At 45.3% G+C, this 23,329-nt stretch overlaps 1 protein-coding gene across 1 annotated transcript in view; it reads right to left on the reverse strand.

Moving 5' to 3' along the window:
• Window positions 1–5,800: 5,800 nt before the first annotated feature.
• The window catches only part of ACER2 (alkaline ceramidase 2), a 38,474-nt gene continuing 20,945 nt past the window's right edge, over window positions 5,801–23,329 (reverse strand). Inside the window, exons 5-6 of the mRNA XM_037492398.2 lie at window positions 14,216–14,353; window positions 5,801–10,419 (exon numbers count right to left, since the gene is read on the reverse strand). Of these exons, the coding sequence (XP_037348295.1) occupies window positions 10,233–10,419; window positions 14,216–14,353 (325 nt within the window). The 3' untranslated portion in view covers window positions 5,801–10,232. The remainder of the gene's footprint in view (window positions 10,420–14,215; window positions 14,354–23,329) is intronic.

Consider the following 23,329-nt stretch of genomic DNA (forward strand, 5'->3'; position numbering starts at 1 on the left):
GGGAAGAACAAATCTGGGCAAAGGGAAGAAAAATGCCAGAGCCTGAAGGAGGGTATTTGGTGTAGGTGTTGGTTTGAAGAAAGAGAAGGGAACCGAGAAGCAGGCCTGATGATGGAGCTCATAAACCTCACACGTGTGCACTTGACTCAGAGTGGTTGGAGCAATCATTAAACCATGCTGTAGACGAGCAGGTAGTCCAAAATGCTTCCCAGCACCCCCATCAGCAAGGTCACCTGTCACCAGCTTGAGGTCGCACTCACTGAAGAGCACTATGAATATTCACCCTGTGCCTTTGCTCGAAGCCCTTTGTAGTTTACTGAGCAATTCCACCTGCCCAAACTCCCAAAGCTGTCAAATGGCCAGGCTAGACTCTGAAAGTTCAAATAGGGCTCCTGCCTGCCATATCAGGCTGCTATTCCTTAACTGATACTCCTGAGAAAAACTAATGGAAGCAAAAAAATCTCTGATTAAAAAACAAAAAAAATATCTAAAAGCAAGAGAGTTTCTGTAGGGCTAGCTTTAAAAGGGGCTGGGTGTGCCATGCTGGGCCCCAGCATGACAGTGAAGCCTGGGATCAAAATCTGCTCTGGCTAACATTTCTCCTCCATCGCTCTTCCACATAAGTTAGGTTTTGGAACCAACCTGTGGTTCTCAGGATGGCATCCTTCCCCCACTGGGGGGAGGCCCCCCAACTGGGCTTAGCAGAATTTCCTGAGAGACTTTTACACACTTTGCACCCCCTACCACTGAGATTTTGTGTCCCCCCTCCCCCAAGGCCTTTCCCATCTGTGAATTCATAGGCCAACTCCAGCTTCTGTGCCTGCAGGGCCAGGCCAGGCTGAGGCCTCCAGGGCATGGAGGACCCGGTCAAACTCTACCTTGACCATCAAATGTTCACAATGGCAAACAAATGCTTGAAAAGAACTTACGAAGACATCCCTGCCTGGAAGTCTGGCACACACATGGCTATTTACCATTTTTAAGAAAAAAGATGAACAGGGCCTCCCCGATGGCGCAGCGTTTGAGCGCTGGGTTGCTAAGCTGCCCGCAGCCTCTGCAGCGCCGGTTCGATTCCCGGCTGCTCCCCGGCCACCGGAGGAGGGTCCCACATGGCGCGTAGACCTCTCCTGCCGCCCGCTGCTCCCCTCAGCAGTGTACTTCGGTCCTTCTGCCTGCTCTTTCTCCCAGCTCTGGCTCTGGTGAGTTCTCTCGCCCTCCTGTGCTTCTGACTGTACCCAGTGCATGTATGTATGTATGTATAAATAAATAAATGAATGAATGAATGAATGAATCTTTAAAAAAAAAAGAAAAAGAAAAAAGATGAACAGATTTGTCCACTTAAAAGTTTCTGACTTTTTCGTGTTAAGGGCGGTCATGTTATGTTCAAAGGGCGGCTCACTTCCTTCTTGTAAACTTTCAGTTTAAAAGATAAACACAATCACCCATGAAAGAAGAAACAACGAGTCGAGGACCGATTCACAACTGTCCTCCCAAACACCCCAAAGTCCAGCTGGTGGACCCCAGCGATAGGCAGGCGCAGCCGCTGAGGGCCTGAGGGGTCTGGGCCTTGCAGCATGGTCTCTAACATCCATCATAGTCTGTGACATGCAATGTAACACACAGTGTTGATGTCTTGATCCCCATCTGCTTGTTTTTGGTGGCATAATCCCTTCACCAGTGGCTTAGGTGACAGGGGTGAGTTGACATTTACAATCTTGCAACACCAGTAAATGAAGTTTCACAAGTGCCCATTGTTTTGGGTAAAGTCTGTGGACTTCTGACTAATGCAATGTGATATATAGCCTCAAACTGCAAAGGGAAGAAGATTCCTGAGTCACCTAATTGTGAATTCACCCTAATGTCCTAGACAGAAGGGATTTTCTGCCAAGTGAGCCTGCCAACAAGCTCCCTAGGACCTGTTCTTTCCTACCTTAGCCCACAAACCTCTCTGTAATGCCAGCCCCGGGCATGTCTCTCAAGACATGTTTCCACAGCTGCTTATAGGGTGGCACATACTCCCAGCTCACATGGGGAGCAGGGAAGCTATTACAGGGACTTGGAGCAGGACCATGGCAGAGCGTGTGCATGTGTGTGTGCATGCACACACATGTACGCAGTATACAGTGAGGAGTCTAACTGCTGAGACACTAGGTGTCTTAGGTTAAATGTGAGGAGGAGGGCCTCCCCGGTGGCGCAGCGGGTTGAGCGCAGCGCTGGTTCGATTCCAGCTGGCCAGGGAGATTCCCCATGGCAAGGCAGACCTCTCCTGCCTCGCCCGCTGCTCCCCTCAGCAGTGCTTTCAGTCCATCTACCTGTTCTGCTCCCCGCTCTGTCTCTGGTGAATCTGCTCACCCTCCTGCGACTCTGGCCTGTACCCCAGCTCTTGTATAAATAAAAACAAATCTTAAAATAAATAAATAAATAGATAGATAGATAAATAAATAAATAAATGTGGGGAGGAGGTCCATGTTCCTGGCAAATGCAGGAAGCAGCTTGTGGGGGGACAGTATATTGGGGTGAATAGTGTTGCCCCCAAAATTCACATCCACCTGAAATCTCAGAATTTGCCTTCATTTAGAAATAGGATCTTTGAGACTATAATTAGTTAAGACAAGTCTTACTAGGCTAGGCAGGCCCTAAATGCAAAAACTAATGTTGATCTTAGAGAGAGGAGGAGATTCAAACATAGGTGTTCAGACACACGGGGGGTCAAGTGACTGTGGGGGCAGAAGTGGGAGTGACACACACAAGCCAAGGAATCAGGATTGCTAGTGACCACCAGACGTGAGGAGAGGCAGGGAATGAACGGGTGCTCCCTCACAGTTTCCAGAAAGACCAGTGAGCTCACACCTGATTCAGGAGGATTTTAGCCTCCTGAACTGCCAGGGTATGCATTTCTGTTTCAAAACATCTCATTTCGGGCCTCCCAGGTGGCGCAGCGGTTGAGCGCTGGGTTGCGAAGCTGCCCGCGGCCTCTGCAGCGCCAGTTCGATCCCCGGCTGCTCCCCGGAGGAGGGTCCCACATGGCACGCAGACCTCTCCTGCCGCCCGCTGCTCCCCTCAGCAGTGTACTTTGGTCCTTCTGCCTGCTCTGCTCCCCGCTCTGGCTCTGGTGAATTCTCTCACCCTCCCGCGCTTCTGACTGTACCCGGTGCATGTATAAACAAACAAACAAATAAATAAATAACATGCCTCTAAAAAAAAAAATCTCATTTCCTCACCATTTGTTTGGTTCCTCTATTTTCTATATATAAGTGAAATAAATTCCAATATTTAACTTTTGCCTTCTGACTTATTTTCCTTAGCATAATCCCTCCCAGCTCTATCCCAGTTGCTGCAAATGGCATTTTATCTTTTTTGAGCGCTGAGTGGCCAAGGGAAGGAAAAAGACAAAAATTGCAAGCTGACCAAAGATCTGAGGCATACAGCAGGGGAGGGTGAGGGAGAGGATCAAACAGGGGAGGGCAGAGCACCAGGCACTGTGGTGATGGCTCACGGTAATATGGTAGAAGGAGAACTATGGGAACTACACGAGAGGAGAAATCAAATACTGTACAAAAATTAGCAACAATGTCAGAAAATAAATAAATGTAAAACATATAAATAAACCACCTCACTCATAGTAATTTGTTACCACAGCCACAAGAAACTTCCACCCAATCTGAAAGAGGTGTGCACATCCAAGAATACAGTGGACACTGGGTAGAAGCAGTGAAGCCTGACATCCTGCCTCCACCAGGTACCAGGTACATGTCCACAAGTGACTTCACCACTGAGCCTCAGTCAGTCATGTGTTCATATGTTTGATCCCTAGCACCCAGTGTAATGGTTTTGAAGGTAGAGCCTTTGGGAGGTCATCGGGTTTACAGGAGTTTATGAGGGTGGAGCCCCATGCAGAGAGATGCTTGAAAGAAATTCAGGGAAGGGGCATCCCTGGTGGCGCAAGGGGTTAAGATGCAACCTATGAAGCTATCTGCAGCCACAGCAGCACGAGTTCGATCCCCAGCCAGCCAGGGAGCTACCCACAAGGCGCAGCAGACCTCTCCTGTCCCGCCCGCTGCTCCCCTCAGCAGTGTGTTTCAGTCAGACTGCCTGTTCTGTCCCCCCCTCTGTCTCTGGTGAATCCTCTCACCCCCCACACCTCTGGCCTGTACCCCGGTTCTTGTATGCATAAATAAATAAATCTTTGAAAAAAATAAATAAATTCAGGGAAACATACTTGGACCCAGAAGGAGCTTGCATAATTTCTGGGAGTCTGTGGACAAAGAGATGATGAGCATTGCCAAGAGCTTCTTTTGTGCTACTGCTAGCTAGGCCGTACAAGGCCACAAGATGGCGATAAAACTCCACGACTCCCTCCAGGTCCCGCCTACCCAGCGGCTTCGACTCTTTGTTCGCTGGCCAGTGTCCTTCTCCCGTGAATGTCATCATCGCCACTGAGCTTTCTCTCACTTCATACTCTTGGTCTTGCCGTCAGCCATTTTCCCTTCACCTGCCCTAATACAAAAATTAACTCTACCGACCATTGCTATGTCACGTTTTTTTAATGGTAGGGCCTCTGCTCTCAACTATGAAAGCAACTGAAAGCAAATGTCTTGCTTTAAAGGGAAATGTAAAATAAACCAACAAAAGCCCACGCCAGACTGATCTTCCCCTTTTTGTGGTTAATGCCCAAAGAAAAGATTTCCCAGGTACACTGGCTGTGGCCAGGCCTGGAGTGGGACAGAGACAGTTTGCTAAAGGCAAGGATCACTGTAAGCTAAGAGAGGGACCGCCAGCCCTGAAGGTGAGACTGGAGGAGAATGGAGGGCAAAAGCCCATACACCCTATTTAATTTTTTTATTATTATCATGGAAAATTTCAACAATACAAAAGTAGAACAGTGTGGCAGAGCCAGGCTCCCAGGTAAGAAATGTCTGAGGCACAAGCCAGGACAGAGGCGGTGAGGAAGATGTAGGCTCCCAGCAAGATGGGCACTCCTGAGATTAGGTTCCTAGCTCTTCCACCTGTCCCCTCTCGTCCCTCACAAAGTAAAATCCTTCCAGGAGAAGGGGACTACACACTGGTCTTTGAGGGAGGGGAAAACAGAGCCCTGGAGATAACCACTTTCAGCACCAGGAAGGATTTGAATCCTGCCAGCATCCTGTCACGCAGGAACTCTACCTGGGTGGCTTCAGGGACATTTAAAGGCCCAGAAAAGTGTATGGGTAGGGCATTTGCCTAGTTGATGACCTACTGCTTCCATCAGATTGTCAGAGCTGTGGCCATGCCCCCCCATCCCTTCAGGAAAGTCTAAAACACACTGTATTGACACAGATTATGCTTACCCAGTCTTTGTTCTCTGCCAGTCATTATTATTTTACATACGATGGCCTATAATCCTTTAATAAAACTAAGAAAAGTCAGTAGACACAGATCTTTCCTGCTAAAGTCCTTTACTATTTTAAAACGCTATCTGGGGCCTCCCTGGTGGCGCAGCTGTTGAGCACTGGGTTGTGAAGCTGCCCTCAGCCTCTGCAGCGCCGGTTCGATCCCCGGCTGCTCCCCAGCCACCTGAGGAGGGTCCCACATGGCGCGCAGACCTCTTCTGCCGCCCGCTGCTCCCCTCAGCAGTGTACTTCGGTCCTTCTGCCTGCTCTGCTCCCAGCTCTGGCTCTGGTGAATTCTCTCACCCTCCCGTGCTTCTGACTGTACCCAGTGCATGTATAAACAAAACAAACAAATAAATAAATAAAACATGCCCGTATAAAAAAATTTTTTTTTTAATTTTTTAAAAATAAATAAATAAAATGCTATCTGATCTTCCATCCTGTGACTGAATGAAATCCAGCAAAGGGGAAATGTTTTCTATAATTGAGAAATTTATATACATAAGACATGATGGCTGAAATTCTAATGAACTACCTTTAGGCCCTTTATCCTGGGAATATTTAGGTGTATTGATGTCACAGCTGAGAAGAAACCAGAAAATGAATTATACTAATTTTAAGTATATTCATTAACAGTGATATCCAAATTCATTAATAAATAAATTTAGGAAAACATGTTTCACTCTTGAGTCCATGAAATGCATTTTTCACTGCAGATATTTTGTTTCAGAAATAAACCCAGACATAAACATAGTCATTCACAGAAAATGCCACTTATGGCTTTAATATCAAACATAATCAGTTCACAGAAAAGAGAATAAAGTGCAAAAGCTCCATTTCAAAATGTCTTAAATCACTCCCAAAGCAACGGAGATTAAATGCTACCACAGTCACCCTTATACGAAACCCCTAGATAATGTGGAAGGTATAAAACACAGAATATATCTGGAAATACTATGTTTTCTCTGGTTACATATTGTGATTATAAAATAGTCTTAAACCTGGTTTAACATATAATGAAGATACAAATCAAACTCACAGTCCCTTGGAGTAGGGGCCATTTTTTTAAAAAAGTCTGTAGGAGAATGACATCTACAAAGTCCACGGAGACGCCCTCCCTGGCCCGAGACTTCTCTTTAGCCAGTTGGAATGTCAACACTCAGCAAAGAGCTGGCTAGGAAAGGTTCTGAGTTCATTTGAGGGGAAGGGGCTCTGGTTGGGCAAGCTTCTGCCCTCACCTGTCCCCAGAGATGGTTCCATGTCAGCCCTGAGAGATAGAGCGCCAGGGAAGGCTCAAATCCCAGTCCTGGAGCCTCCGCCAGAGGAAGCGTGGAGAACCGGAGAGAGATGCTTTTACACACCTGAGAAATCCAATAAACAGAACAGGTGGCAGTATTTTTACAAAGCCTGTATTTGACAAACTCAAGTTTTGTCCCCCAAGAGAACACCTTTGATTTTTGATAATTCATGTTTTAGGCAGTCTTCAGAGGGACCGGCTCAGTCACCCCAAAATGCAATCCATTCCCAAAAGATTCCAGTATCCCCTCCCCCAAACATTCAATATGTTCACTGGAGCACTTGCATTATAATAATAGAATCCTAAAGGGAAGAAAAATATTCTTTTTCTAAAAATCAATAATCAATCAAACACTATAAAACCAGAATCGCTGACATAAATAATCATTGGTAACATTAATGCTTTTTAATATCTTAAATCCAGTTCCTGCTGGGTATAGTTATTGGGGATATTCTAAACAGAACAAAAATCTGATAGCCAGGTAACCACCATAACCTAACTCCAACATGTCAAGTCTCTACTCCTCTGCCTTATGGGAAGACTGTTGATTGCACATGAATTAATGGGACAAGCTATTTGTTTTTTTAAATCTGAAGACATCAAAACCTGTAGAGATATAAATTTAACAGCTATTTCCCATGATTCCAAGTGCAGAAGAAAATAAAAAAGTAGAATTCATTTCATGATTTCTTAGAGTCCATTCATGTCCAGCTCAATGAAAAAGTTAAGACTCAGTAGTAGGTCAGAATCGAGTGATTAGCACAAACGTGTAGCTAATTCGAGTGTATTTCAAAACCCGTTCTCCATAAAAAAAATCAACAACCGGTATCAGCAATCCAGTCAAGCTAAAAAACTGCCATCTCTACAAATGGTCATTTCTAGAAGGCATCTATGTACAAGTATATTAGGGAAACAAAAAAGAAGACAAAAAGGAAATACACCAAAATATTAACAATGTTTGTCTTTGGGTGTCATAGAAATATAGATGGTTTTTTTCTTCTTCATCAGCTTTTCTATGTTTCCCAAATTTCTTTAAAGAGTATGTAGTGCTAATAAAAGCATTATAAATATAAACACGAACGATGCCATAAAACTAACTTAAAATAAGATCGGTATGTTCTTGTCCTCTTGATTTACTATCCCACACTGGCAAGCTATAATGATTTCTGGTCCAAAGGCGAGTAATGTTCTGTCTTCCTCATATATAGCCCATCGGCACTTCTTTCCCAGTCCTCATCTCATTAAAACCAGACTCTAGAAGGACATTAGGTTTTTCTTATCAAAAATTCCTTCTGACATCCTAACTCAGTGGTGTTTCTTATAGTAGGGATGGAAATAAGCCGGTGAGTCAGGGCATTTACTTCCCCATTTCCAACAGTCACAGTTTATCCCCATTCCTGAAGGACACTCAAGAGACTCTGAAAGAGCCTAGGTCAAAAGCTTAGGGGGGTGCAGGTAGTGTTCCCCACTTGCCTGATGGGGAGAGCAGGTCTCTCCTTCACTGTTGGGACAATGCCCCCATCAGAGGAACCCTCAAGACAGAAATTAAGCCTCACACACACCACCCACTTCTGCATTCTGCTTCTCATCTCCACATCCACACAAAGACAACTGAGCTCAAAATACATCAAACATCTAGCTGGGCACATGTTGATACAGCAGAAAGAATGAGACCAAAATCCATGCCTGGTAAGTCAACCCAAAGTGAGGACAGTCTCACATTCCCCTTTCAAATATTCCAGACTTGACACCCAGAAGAATTAGCAGCAGTTTTAAAAAATTCTGCTGCACCTAGGTCTCAAAGGGGTAACATTAGAAGGTTCACAAATATCTAATTGAAATATCATTCTTAAAACATATTTTAAACTATAGAATAGTAACAAGTATATGCTTTCAAAATCAAATGTATCTGCCTTGGAAACCACCAATTTGTTAATTTGCATTTCACTAGCTGATCTATTATTAAGGAAATGTTCTAAGTAGAACCTGAAAACAAATGTAAACTAATAAAAAAAAATGCATCTCAAATATTAGGGTTCCATAGAATTTCTTACTGCAAGCAGTGTTCTGCTATTAAAATAATTTCAGGACCACAGAAGTAGAATAAAGTCATAATTTTTTAACCTCTAAATTCAGTTACTTATTGGACTTTTCACCTTAGATCTGGTACAAATCCTAACCAGAATAAGAGCTCTTGGGACAGGCCCAGAGCTGCTGCCGCCCAGCTCTTAGGGACACAGACCTGATACGCTCAGGATAGTGTCCACTCAAGAGGGACTATGTGCCCTGCTCTCCTTGCTAAGCAGGAGATGCCTGAGTTACAGTGAATATCCCTGAGTTCATCAGCTCCCACCTCACACCTTAAAGACTATTTAGAGTCTTCCATTCAGCCCAATGAAGGGGAGATTAGTTATAACCAGTGTCACTTTAGGTCAGGAAAACACAGAAGGCAACAGATTTGCAGTGCCGCACCCTCGACCCAAAGCAGCCAGTGTGGTGATGGCCAGCACTTGAGAAAAGCGAGCAGTCCAATGCTCAGAGAAATCACAGGAGGCCCCTCATACAATGAGAACATGGGTGTTATTCCCATAGCACATACCAGAGAAAGAAGAGGGTAGATTCTTGAGGATAATTTCCAGGAGAAGAGAGTATAAGAAGGCTTTAAATGAGAAAAAAATGTCATGTTTGCTCCAAATTTTGAGCCAGGATCCATAGCACAAATGTAACATGCCCTTTGGCAAACTCACAGAGCTCAGGCAGTACAGCGAGGTCTGGATGGGACTCTCCCAGCCTAGCTATTTTTCTCTGTATGTTTGAGGCTACTGGGCTGGGCAGGTGGGCAGATGACATTTAAAAGCTGTGCTCATGTTCAAGAATGGCCTAAGTGGATTGTGTGTTTGCCACAGAGGGTTTTTCTCACCAGTCTCACCCTCACCTGAAGGCAAGTCTCCATCTCTCGGCGGATGTGGCGCTGAACTGCTTCACAGACACACGAGACCAAGGTTGCCGAGAGCAGGAAGTAGAGAACTTGCCTCCAAGCCAGGATCCCAGGGATGCTTCATTTGCTTGCTTTTGTTTTAAGAGAGGTTGCCCCAAATCAGGACATCGGGCCTCTACCATCAGACAGTCCGACGGTCTCATCTGATGTAGTGTCTGTCTGTCAACAGGGGACCCCTTCAAAGAGTGGGTGGAAATGGTGGGATCTGCAGCAGGCAAACTCTCCCCAGGAAGTGAGGCAATAGGCACCACGGGATTCCCCATGGGAATGCCCTGCCATTGTCGGAAGGAGACAGTCCAACAAGCCACAGCACCTGGGAGTGACACGGCGATGCAGCAGGTGCCCCTCAGCCCCACACATCCAGTCTCTGGGAAAGGGAAGGACCCTCAGTTCTCACACACAGCAGGGCCCTGGCGGTCCACACATACACTACATAGAGCCCAAGGGAACAGAATTTTTAAAAGACAGACCCCCACCCCCCGACTCTGCACCCCCCCGACTGTCTCTGCTGGCAAAGAAAGCCCAGTACAGGAGGGAAAACAGGCAGAGAACCAGCTCCACCCTGCCATCACGTGATCTTCACTGGTGACTTCTTGTTGGCGCACAGGAGAGACACATAGGGGACCCCGATGAAGGCCCATTTCTCACTGGGCCAGAACTTGATGACCGGGCCTTGCTCGGGGATCTCAGAGGCAGCATCAAAGTAGGCAAAGCACACGCAGCCCAGGTAGGACGCCAGGCAGATGAGGATGTGCCTGCAAAGGAACAGAGAGGTGAGGCCCAGCAGGGGCAGACCGCCAGGGGTTGGCCTGCTCTCCCTCTGGGCTGACCCACTTTGCCAGGCCAGCAGTCATCCAGGCCAGGGCCTCTTCTAATTAGGAAGGGGTGAATCTGACCAACAGTCTAGTACAGCAGGAGAACAATAAATCTGGAGTAACAGCCCCTGTTTTAAAAGACTTGAAACTACTCTGGCTTAATAAAGGAACAAAGACACAAATGCCTTTAGGGATCTACCAGAACTGAGTTCTGGGTTCACAGGTGAGCTGGGAAGTGACCCAGAGCCTAGCCCTTCTCATCTTAACCATGGCTTCCACATATTTTATAGACTTCGTGAGGAATCATTTTCATTATACTGATGAAATTGCTTCTGCACTTCAGTAGGGGAACTCTCTTTTATCTGTACTGTGCCTATAAAAAGTTGTAATACTAATTTTTATCAAGCAAGGGATCATTTAAGGCATATATATGTGTGTATATACATATGTGTGTATATGTATATATATATAGAGAGAGATATATCAACATTTATATAGAGACAGTTTTGTATCTTCTTTCTTTAAGACCGAACTATAGATATAAATATATGTGTGGGGCTTCCCCTGATGGCGCAGGTGGTTGAGCGCCGTGCTGTGAAGCTGTCTGCAGCCTCTGCAGCACCGGTTAGATCCCCATCGGCCGGTGAGGGTCCCAAATGGCATGGCAGACCTCTCCTGTCTCGCCCACTGCTCCCCTCAGCAGTATTTCGTCAGTCTGCCTATTCTGTTTCCCACTCTGTCTCTGGTGAATCCTCTCACCCTCCCGCGAATCTGGCCTGTACCTCGGTTCTTATATAATAAAATAAATCTTTAAAAAATAAAATAAATTAAAATAAATTAAAAATAAATAAATGTGTGTGTATACATATATCTTTATGCCTTATTTAAGACTGGATCTTAATTTAAGATGAAGGATTTTAAAAATATTTTTAAAACATAGTCTCGGAAAATATTTTTATAAACTTTAGTGGAAGGGCCTTTCTTACAATGTTACAATGCTCACAAGTCTGAAGGGGAAAGCGATGAAAGTCATTCTGAGGCACAGCCACAAGTGCTCACAGCCATAAGCAGGGGAGACGGTTCTGACGGGGCCGTCCGCCTGCCTCCCTATGACAGGGGAGGCCTGTTCTGTAATGTATGTAAAGGGAGAAAAAAAACCCTCAAGGACAAGACTGACAGATGTGAGAACATGGATGTTTAAAACCAGTGTCGTAGGGCCTCCCCGGTGGCGCAGCAGTTGAGCGCTGGGTTGCGAAGCTGCCCGCAGCCTCTGCAGCGCCGGTTCGATCCCCGGCTGCTCCCGCCACTGGAGGAGGGTCCCACATGGCGCGCAGACCTCTCCTGCCGCCCGCTGCTCCCCTCAGCAGTGTACTTCGGTCCTTCTGCCTGCTCTGCTTCTGGCTCTGGTGAATTCTCTCACCCTCCCGCACTTCTGACTGTACCCAGTGCTTGTATAAATAATAAATAAATAAATCTTTAAAAAAAATAAAATAAAACCAGTGTTGTAAAGGAAGAATTATATAATATATATATAATTAAATTAAATTTAAAAAAATAAAATAAAACCAGTGTGGTACAAAAATGTCATAAATGTACTACAAGACAAATGGAAAACTGGGAGGGAGGGAGTATTTGTGTCCTATGACAAAGAGTTCAGTTCCCTGTGTTACAAAGAACCCTAAAAATGTAATCATTTCATAGCATGTCTGGGATTGGCCTTAAAGTAATTGGTGTGGGGGTGGTGTGGGTGATGGTGGCATAAACAAGATTGGCTTAGGCAGATAATTACTGAAGCTAGATGTCAGCTACACAGAGCTTCAGTGCCTCATTCTCTGTAATTCTGAAAATGTTGCAAATTTGCATAATAAACAGCATGTTGTTATGCTACAGTAATGACTGTCTGATATGTGCCAGGAGCTATGTGCTGGACAAATTTTTTTTTTTTTAAATAGAAACACCCCGCAGGGAAGACAAAGAAAGGCAAAAGGCACATTTCAAAAGAGGAAGTATATAACCAATTCACATTTATAAAAATGCCCAACACTGATTTTTAAAAAGAAACAAAAAAAACAAAGGACAATTTTTTCATCAGGTTAGTAAAGATTTAAAAGAGTTAATAATACCTAATAATAATGTGACAGTGTGTGTGAAAGGCACTGCTTTATAGACTTTAGCAAGAAGTCTTAATTGATATAATCTCTCTGGACTTGACAATATATATTACAATTTAACCCAAAGAAATATTCAGGCATGTTAATAAATGCAAATTTACTTTGCCAATTGCTTGCAAAGTAAATATTAGAAATAACTATAAGATCCATGAATAGAGAGGCTAGTTAAAGCATTCATATTATAAAGCATTCACTGGACATTAAAAAAAAATGAATATAATATATGTGCATTGGTAAGAAAAGTTGCCCGTGATATACTATTTGGTTTAAACTTTAAAGGGATCAGTTTGCATCATCTATGGAATGATGCCATTTTTGTTTTTTCAAAGTAGAATCAAGAGAGAGGAGACCCTTGCTTCTGCAGCCTGACTTGCACCCTGGTGCTGCTGGGAAGGAGAAGGAAAGGAAACACCTGTTGGAGAGACAAGTAGAGACACCTGGGAGAGGCCCGTGGGGAGGCTGACAATGGCAGCCATGACTCTGATGTGGTATCTCCTCTCAACCCGCTTTCTGGAACCTGCTCCAGAACGTGCCTTAGACTCGTAGAGTTGAGGCATCTCCTGAGAGAAATCAAGCTTCTGAATCTGGGTCTATCAAAATGTTTCCAACTTTTTGGGCCTCCCCGGTGGCACAGAGGGTTGAGTGCAGCTCTGTGAAGTTGTCCACAGCCTCTGCAGCGCCGGTTCAATTCCCGGCCGGCCAGGAAGAATCCCCCAAGGCGAGGCAGACTTCTCCTGTCTTGCCCGCTGCGCCCCTCAGCAGTGCTTTCGGTCCATCTGCCTGTTCTACTCCCTGCTCTGTCTCTGGTGAAGCCTCTCACCCTCCTGCGACTCTGGCCTGTACCCCAGCTCGTGTATAAATAAAAATAAAATTAAAAAAAAAAATGTTTCCAACTTTTTAACACTAGAATTCCACCCAGATGTTCTCAATTTATCAGGCACATTCTTAAGCAGGTCTGTCTTGCTTCTTGCTATCTTTTGCAATCAGAAGTCCTGGAGGACAGAGAGGGAAAAATAACTCCAGGTTTGGAGCTGAAGCAATTCCTTGGAAGGAAGCCACTTGATTTCCTACTCAGCTTTCTGAGAGTAAGATACCGCAGGCCATTCCACCACCTGCTCGTCATCCAGAACAATTGATATTACTACTCTGGGTTTCTGTCTCCACCTGTAAAATGAACAGGTGTGACAGTCCCCAGGTGACCTATGAAGCCCAGGTTTTCACCTGGTCACTCATGTCTACAGGACCATCCTTGTCCCCATATCATATCAAGCCCTCCCCACCCTAGAGATCTAGCTACAGACTCAGTTTGCAAGCTCCTTTTTGCTTTCATAATGGAGCTAGAGGTAAGAGACCACAGACTTGACAGAAACAATTCAGTCTTCTTGTGCTGGCAGAGCCTGCTCCCTGGAGCCATTTCTGCTTTCCACCACACTTCCTCTGGCTTCTGAGACATCTGACAGTCCATGTGAGGAGAGGGACATTCAGTTTCTGCTACGTCCCCTGTGTCTGACTCAGGTACAGACACCTGCCTCTCTGCCACTCACCTCCCCCTTCCAGGGACTTACCACACACAGTGCAGGTAGGGAAAGTGGAAGGATGACAACAGCTCACAAAAGGCTCGGTCACTGATCCAGCAGAAGAGAGCAAGGGTCCACCAGAGGCCTGAGAAGAGGCCCAGCTTAAATACACGCACGTTGTCACACCTGCATGGAGATCCAGAGAGAAACTCGCCATCAGTTCTGGTTTTCACCTATTCTGCTGGCCACTGCTGTGGTTCCTCACATCTCTGCAACCCTTTGGTACTTGGAGCCGTCACACATGCTCACGGTGGTAGACACTGTGTGTGTACAGGTAACTCACAAAGTCAAACTTCCAACCAGGCCTCTCCCCTAACTCCATACTCACATAACCAATGACCTTCTTACATAGCCACTTGACACCTAATTTAGATCTAAGTTTCTCGTGTCCATAACTAACTCCTAATCTTCCACCCTGCCCAGAACCTTATCTTCTCCCAGCCCTGGCAGGAAACATGCATTCCATGCTTTCCAAAGCTCAAGTCAAGAATCTTGGATTCATTGTTTTCTTTCTCACACACCACAAATCTAGTCCATCAGCACTAGCTTCCGAAACATGCCAAATCCGACCTCTTCCTACCACCTCTGTTGGGTCCAAGCCATCATCATCTCTTGTCTGAATTATGGCAATCACCTCCGTCTGCCCTTGCTCCTTCAATCAACTCTCAACACTCCACTCAAAAGCCTCCCACATTTTCCCTTTAAGCACTCCCAGTGGCCTGAAGCCCCACAGGCACTAGCTTTTCCTTTGCTCTCCACCTCTTCTCCAGCCTGTTCTCCTCTCACTGCCTCTGCTCATCAAACCCCAGAGAACCCTGGCCAACCCTCAAATAGCCCAGACAAGTTTCTCCACAGAATTGAATTTCTCCCACCTGGAATGTTCTTTCTTAGATCTCTACATGAATCACCAGCTACATATTTGCTCAAATGTCATTCAGTAAGTCCTTTCCTGACCACTATTTTTAACAACTGCAACTGTACCACCTAGTTCTAGCCTCTGAGACACCTTCCTTCTCATCTCTTCCCATCTTTAATTTTTTTTTTAAGATTTACTTTATTTATTTATGCATTCAATAACTGGGGTATAGGCTAGAGGTGCAGATGGGGCGGTGAGAGGATTCACCAGAGACAGAGTGGGGAATAGAACAGGAGGATCTACTGAGATACACTGCTGAGGGGAGCAGTGGGTGAGTCAGGAGAGGTCTGCTGTGCCATGTGGGTCACTTCCCTGGCCGGAGCTCTAACTCATTGCTGCAGTGGCTGCGGAGAGCTTCATAGTGCCCAGACTTAACCTCTTGTGCCACCAGGGATCACCCCTCACCTTGAATTTTTTCTGTAGTGATGATACCCCTCTGTTTCATGTTTCATTTATTGAGTTGTTGTTTATAATCCCCCATCCCCACTGGCATGGAAGCCATGCCCCACTGCATCCCAGCACCTGGAACAGTGCCAGGCCTGCAGGTTCCTGTTTACTTGCTGAGTGAAGGAATGAGCTCTTATGTAAACTGCGGTGAACTGCTTTCCTGAAACAAATCCTAAAAGTCTAAAGGAAATTTCAATTTTTATTTTCTTACCTTATTACCCAATTGCTCATAAAGTGGGTGGCTTCCCTTTCTGGGGAGGCGTGCACAGAGGCAGCTGATAGCTGTGGTTACGTCTAACTCCCACCCACCTCAGGGTCTCTTTCCCTTAGTGGACCATTCCCCAGTCTGTCAAGATCTCATTCAGAAACCAGAATAGGGGCCTCCCTGGTGGCGCAGGCCGTTGAGCACAGCACTGTGAAGCTTCCGCAGCCTCTGTGGCGCCGGTTCGATCCCTGCTGGCCTCAGAGCAACCCACATGGCGAGCAGACCTCTCCTGTCTTGCCCGCTGCTCCCCTCATGTATTTCAGTCAGTCTGCCTGTTCTGCTCCCCTCTCTGTCTCTGGTGAATCCTCTCACCCTCCCGCGCATCTGGCTTGTACCCCAGTTTTTGTATAAATAAAATATATCTTAAAAAAAGAAACCAGAATAAAAAAAAAAAAAAACACACACATTTGCACCTGAGAAGGGATCACATTCATTGGACAAATAAACAGTGTCAAAAGCCTGACTCCCAGTGCCTATGCCAGCTGGCTGGTGGAAACATCAGCAAAGGCACCAGTGAAAACACAACAGTTGGCAGTTCCAAAGACCTACTCCAAACAAAAAAATACCCTTTGTAGGAGGGTTAAATGCATCCCTCAAAAAACTGACACGAGAGACTAAATTCCTGTCTGGTGACTAAAACAAAGAAACGAACAGTATCTGTTCTCCCCTTCCCGTTCAGCACACTCTGCTTTGAACAGCTCACCTGCCAACACGCCGTTCCCTCTCTCAGGGGCTTGTGCCAGCCTGGCCCCTTCCTCTGCCTTCTCAGATCACTTTCTCTCAGCCGCCGCCTCCTAACATCGGCCCAGTCACACCTTCTCTTAGAGCCCTGACATTTTCCTTCCTTAAACTTTTCCAAGCTGGAATCATGTATTTTCTCGTGTAACTATTTCTTTAATATCTAATATCCAACTAGACTGTGAGAGTAGGAACTATGCCTGTTCCCACAATAGGCAAATACAAATGTGTGCTGAATAAAAAGACAGAAAAAGAAAGTAAAGGACAATTCTCAGTGGAGCCTAGTGACCACACATTTTCTTTAGATTTAAAAAAAAAAGACATAATATATATTGTACGTAATGTAGCATAAACATCATTGGGCTTCAACGAGGCACATCCGAAATAACCTTATATAAGATTATGATGCAACATCACTTCAATTAAAAGAAAATAAAAATGACACCTCAATAACAAATTTTAAAAACTAAAATAATTTTAAAAAACACACCAGTAACAACACTGATTGGGTACCACATTCTTAAAATAGATGCCAGGCACTATAAAAGCAAAACAAACAGGCCTCTTGGCTTGCCATTTTCAAAAGGAAAATAAAAACTGACAAAAACAGACACCAACAAATAGAGACAGTCAGTCTGGTACAAGAGGACCTGTGTACACTCAATTTAACTAAACAAAGAATTTTAGCTTAAGGAACACACCAGAACAGAGAGCAATATGCTGGAGAAGTAGCACAAGTTATTATTTTGCTACTGTTTTGTTTTGTTTGTTGTCAAGTAGCAAGAAAGGCGAAATGTCAGGAGGTTAGTCACTGTCAGGAGGTTAGTCACTGGGAGGGGCAGGGCAGAGCTGGGTACACAGCTCCGGGGCAGGGAAGAGAGCCCTGCAGAGGCCGGTCCAGGTGCAGCTGCCACTGTCCTTCCTCTTGCCTACAAGGAAGACTCCAGCTGAAAGTTACTCGCCAAGCTTATTTGTACAAACCTGAGGTTTGGTTTTTCCATTAGGTTTTTTTCCCCACTTTACAGGGTTTATGTCAAAATGTCAATGTAAGGTTAAGTGAAAAAAGCAAGACAAAGGTTCTATTGATAGAAAGACCCTATTTTATAATAGAAAAATCCAAGAGGATGTCTACCATCTCTTTTTAACCCTTTGAAGCATTCTCAAGGTTTTTCTTAACAATAAACTCACTCCCATAATCAGGAAAAAAAAAGTCTGTTTTAAATGTAGTTGAGTCACTGTATAATGTGACACCACCACAAGTTTCAGTAAATGGCAGGTGATGACCCCAAATCATTATAAAAATTTGTCTCCTTGTGGTCTGAGAGAAGGTTCAGGAAGGACAATGAAAAGATAAGAAGACTGAAGTGAGCACTCAGAGTGAAGGCTAATGAGAAACACATAGCTAAGAGCACAGTAAGAAGCATTTATCTGAGACGTTACAGATCATTGCTAATGACAAAAAGGGAAGATCTTGGAAGGAAGAGCAAAGAGCAATAAGGCATCCTCTTGTCTGGGAATTTTATCAAAACAGGCCAAAAACCATTTCTCTTTCCTCACTGGGCCTCAGGTGGGAACTGGGACATGGCAGTGACCATGGGGAGCTGTCCCTGCCCACGTGGGGCCCAGACAGAGCAGAGGACACAGACACTGAACAAAACATCACAAATAATAATTCAATTACCCTCAGGAGGGTGCCATAAGGGAGAAGTTTGAGACGCCATAGGAGCATATAAACAGCTGAGTAAAAGCCTGAAGGATGAGCAGAAGCCAGCCAGGCCAAAGGGGGAGAAAGAAGGGACAGAGGGAACCTGGGCCCGAAGGAGCTACATGCTCCCGGGGACTGGAAGGTCAGATGGCTGGAAGGGGCGCTTCAGGTGGGCGAGATCAGCAAGCAGGGGCCAAAGGAAGGATCTGGAACTTTATCTTAATTGCAATGGCAGCAAATACTAAATAAATAAAAATAAAAAAATAACTGTAATCAGATGGAATGTTCAGGGAAGGAAGAGGAAGCCGAGATCCTGGCTTGAGCAACTAGGTAAATGGTGCTCCTGTTGGGGGAAAAGGATGTCCTGAGCTAATTCCATACAGGCTTTGTGGACTCCACCCCCACTCCAGACCAAAGCCATCAGGACATTGGGAGAGACGAATCCCATCACCACCAAAGGGAAGGTGGCTGGGACCTGAGGGTGGAGTTAAGCAGCCAGGTTTGGTATAAAACCAGACACGTGGGCTTTGGGAGGGGTTCCCTTTTTGGCTCTCCACCAGCTCGCGGCTCGCGGCCAGCTCTCAGAGTGCCTTTGGGTTTCCAGGTCGGCAGATCGGGTAGACGCATTTAAGATTTTATTTCCCTATTTTCTCCCTGAGTTGTACATTTCCTCATTTCCCCTTCCCTTGTAAATAAACCTTTTTTTTTTCCTTTTTTATTATTATTAAAGATTTATTTATTTATACAAGCACTGGGTACAGTCAGAAGCGCAGGAGGGTGAGAGAATTCACCAGAGCCAGAGGGGAGAGCAGAGCAGGCAGAAGGACCGAAGTACACTGCTGAGGGGAGCAGCGGGCGGCAGGAGAGGTCTGCGCGCCATGTGGGACCCTCCTCCGGTGGTCGGGGAGCAGCCGGGGATTGAACCGGCGCTGCAGAAGCTGCGGGCAGCCTCGCAACCCAGCGCTCAACCGCTGCACCACCAGGGAGGCCCGTAAATAAACCTTTTATTAACCTTTTGTGTGTGTCTGCAGTGGAGTATTAATAAGTCCTTTTAAGCGCGCGGGTGAGGACCCACAGCCAGGCAACCCATTTTATATCGGGGCTGCCCTGTAACACTCCCATAACTGCGGCTGGAAATAGTAAGAACCAAAACTGGCAAGGCAGGGCAGGAATCTGGTTTTGGACAAGTTGTACAGGATGCCTGTCACACAGTGGAGCAGTCAGGAAGGCAGCCAGACAGGTAGCGGTAGAAGTGGAAGGAAAGTCTGGTTGGAGGCATAAAATTGGAAGTCAGTCACGTATGTATAATAATTAAAGTCAAGTAGACGAGCTCTTAAGGAGAAGGATAAAGGGAGAAAAGCAGAGATTGCACCTTAAGATCCCTTAAGATTGCACCTTAAGGGCCTCCCCGGTGGCGCAGTGGTTGAGTGCTGGGTTGCAAAGCTGCCCGCAGCCTCTGCAGCGCCGGTTCGATCCCCAACTGCTCCCCAGCCACCCCAGCCACATGGCGCGCAGACCTCTCCTGCCGCCCGCTGCTCCCTTCAGCAGTGTACTTCGGTCCTCCTGCCTGTTCTGCTCCCCGCTCTGACTCTGGTGAATTCTCTCACCCTCCTGCGCTTCTGACTGTACCCAGTGCTTGTATAAATAAATAAAAATAAATCTTTTAAAAAAAATTGCACCTTAAGGAATCCCTACATGCCAAGGTATATAGGAAATAAGGAGCTGACGTGGGAGACAGAAAAGGAGCTGCCACAGAAATGACAGAAACCCTGAGGGGGTGTCACAGGAGCCAAAGGAAGAACACTCAAGGATCAGGGGGTGGCTTGTGCAAACAGCTGAGAGAACAGCACATGAGATATAGAAAGACGGAAAAGTGATCCCTGGAAAGGGGGGCTCGGGTATTGAAGTGGGGGCAGAAACCGCATTAGAGGGAGTTAGAGAATGAATGAGAGGCAAGAGATGGAGACAACTTTTAAAAAATTTGATTGTCAGGTCTCCTGGTGGCGCAAGGGGTTAGGCAAAGCACTATGAAGTGACCCACAGCCTCTGCAGCACGAATTTGATCCCAGGCCGGCCAGGGAGCAACCCACATGGAGAGCAGACCTCTCCTGACTAGCCCGCTGCTCCCCTCAGACTGTACTTCAGTCAGTCTGCCTGTTCTGTTCCCTGCTCTGTCTCTGGTGAGTCCTCTCACCCCCTTGCACCTCTGCCTGTACTCCCCCCCCCCAGCTCTTGTATGCATAAATAAATACATCTTTTAAAAAAAAGAAATTTGATTGTCAAAAAAGAAAAACTCATGCCATTTGCAGCAACATGGATGGAACAAGAAGGAATTATGCTCAGTGAAATAAGCCAGAAGGAAAAAGAAAAATATCGGATGGTTTCACTTAGAGCAGGAATATAGGGGAACCAAATAAGACATCAGTGTAAAAAATAATAACAGTACAAAACACAACACAGCAAAACAGACAATTATAAACCAGAGACATCCTGCAGGGGGGGAGGAGGAGGGAGAGGGATCAGAGGGAGCGAGGGAGGAGCACAGGGGACTGAGGTGATGGTGCACGGGTGCCTTAGGGAAGGAAACTCTATGGAGACTACACCTGCAGGGGTGGGGGAAGCAAATATTGTTTAAAAATGAACAATGATGTAAAAAATTTTAAAAATTGTTAAAAAAAATTAAGAAATTAAGAAATTTGATTGTGACGTTCAAGAGACATAAAGCGCGTTGGCTGGAGACAGCTCCAGGTTGCATGTTGGAGAAGATGGGGGAAACGCAAATGTTTTTACAGGCAACTGGAAGGACCTGTTAGAAGGAGACGACTGATATTGAAGATAATCTAGAGTAAAGTAGGTTGGGACAATGACGGGAATAATCAATAGGGAGAAAGATGGACCCAAGAGGGAGGCACCCCATTATGTTGCAATTTTGTTCATTATTAATGATAACAAATTAGCTGCAGTGATAACGAGCTTTTCAGGGGCAAAATTTTAAATACAGAACAGAAACTAGTTCCTCTGTAGTTACTTACTTTCTCTGTTTAAAGATCACAATTGTGAGGCAGAATTTATTTACACTACAAAATGTCAATTTTTTCATTTGTCCTAACCACTTTATTGTTGCCTCAATACAAAAACTATAATATTTATATTATAAATAAATATAATAAAAAGGAAACCCAGCCACACAGAGAAACAAGTCTCTTTGTCCTGTGGCTGCAGAGACACCTGAGTCACTGCCAACCAGATGCTTAGCTCAGAGCAAACCTGCAGCTCCAGCGGCAAAAAGGATTTCCAGCCCAGCCTTGGGCCTGGGGGAGCTGTGAGTAGATCAAAAGTAAGGGAGCCACTTTCACCAAGGGCAATGATTTATCATGAGCTTTGTTGAAAACTTTCTCCCTGAGATGAAACAGTTTTTCAGGAGTACTGTAACTCAGTATTAACTTTCTTAGGTGAGAAGATGACCAGTTATTTATTAAAGACTATAAATTCTTCTTTCTATATTTCCTGAGGGTCACAGATTATGATTTGCTACCCAGAAATAATGTGCATGCTCCAGAAAGCTAAGTATCCTCACACTTGAAGTGTGCCTTTAGAGGAGATCTATGGGTAGCATCAGACAGAACCACCTGGGCATGTTCTTGGGGGGCAGAGGGACTTTGCTTTGCTTTGTTTTATAGCCTTATTGTGGTATATTTCACATGCCATAACATTCACAACTTAAAACGTACAGTTCACTGGACTTTTGTATATTGACAATGTTGTTCAACCATCACCACAAAGTTATTTAGCACTTACCCAACACTGCAAAACTAAAAAATTTGTACCCATTAATTACCCTCCCTTGCCTGCTCCCCCACATCTCCACTCTGCCCCTAGCCTCACCCCAGCCCCAAGCAACCAGAATCTTGAGGCTTTTAAAACCACAGATTCCCAAGCCCCTGTCTTAGATTTCCAGAATCACAATCCTTGCATAAGCAAAGCTAAACATCTTGCAAATAGCTTCCTACAGGATTCTGATTTGCCCTGTGTTAAGTATCTATGGTTCTTATTGAGAAATAACTCAGTAAACACTGCGTTGTGTAAGTGAGTAGGCAGATTCAGGATTACTAAGAATTCTTCCAGTTCTAATAAGTAATACAAATCAGTAATAAATTGATTTTAAATTCAGGCTTTGCTCTTTATTCAATTATCTGTTTTCCATTTGAAAGGACTCGCTACCACAATTGTTATTCTAGGATCGGCTTCAGCCTGTCTCTGCCATGGGTCTCTCACATCCCTTGTCCTCATAAATAACTCAAAGACAACAAGGCAAGACCTGACAGCATTCCTCCACAGGGCAGCGTATTTAAATACCTCTTCAATGAACTTTGACCCTGCCAGCTGTTACTGACAATCAAAGCAAAGCCCAGAAGTAAAGCAGTGGAAAGCAATGTGTATCTCCTCTCAAAACAAAGATAGAGAAACTGGGTTTAACACATCGCACACATGACCATAGACATAAGACTTCAATCAAGACCCTCCATGTCCACAGCGGTGAGAGTGAAAATGCATTTCTAAAAACGGATACAAAGAGACCTCCCTGGTTGAGCGCAGTGCTGTGAAGCTGTCCGAAGCCTCTGCAGTGCGGGTTCAAATCCCGGACGGCCAGAGAAATACCCACATGGCACAGCAGACCTCTCCTGTCTTGCCCGCTGCTCCGCTCAGCAGTGTATTTCAGTCAGTCTGCCTGTTCTGCTCCCCACTCGGTCTCTGGTGAATCTTCTCACCCTCCTGCACCTCTGACCTGTACCCCAGTTCTTGTATAAAAATAAATCTTTTTAAAAAAATGGATACCAAGAAAAAGAAGCATTTCAAAGAGTGCTGAAATAAGGACAGTGGTTAGATGTGTTTTAGTTGGGACTAGAAGGCAGTCCTGTACACACAGGAGCTAAACTAAAATATTTCTGGATACCAGCCTAAACTCCAAGTCTATAACTGTCCAAGACAAATGCTTATGTAAATAGAACAAGCTTGGGCCTCCCTGGTGGT

Source organism: Talpa occidentalis, unplaced genomic scaffold (assembly GCF_014898055.3).
Source record: "Talpa occidentalis isolate TD23 unplaced genomic scaffold, MPIMG_talOcc4v2.1 talOcc4.7, whole genome shotgun sequence".
NCBI lineage: Eukaryota > Metazoa > Chordata > Mammalia > Eulipotyphla > Talpidae > Talpa > Talpa occidentalis.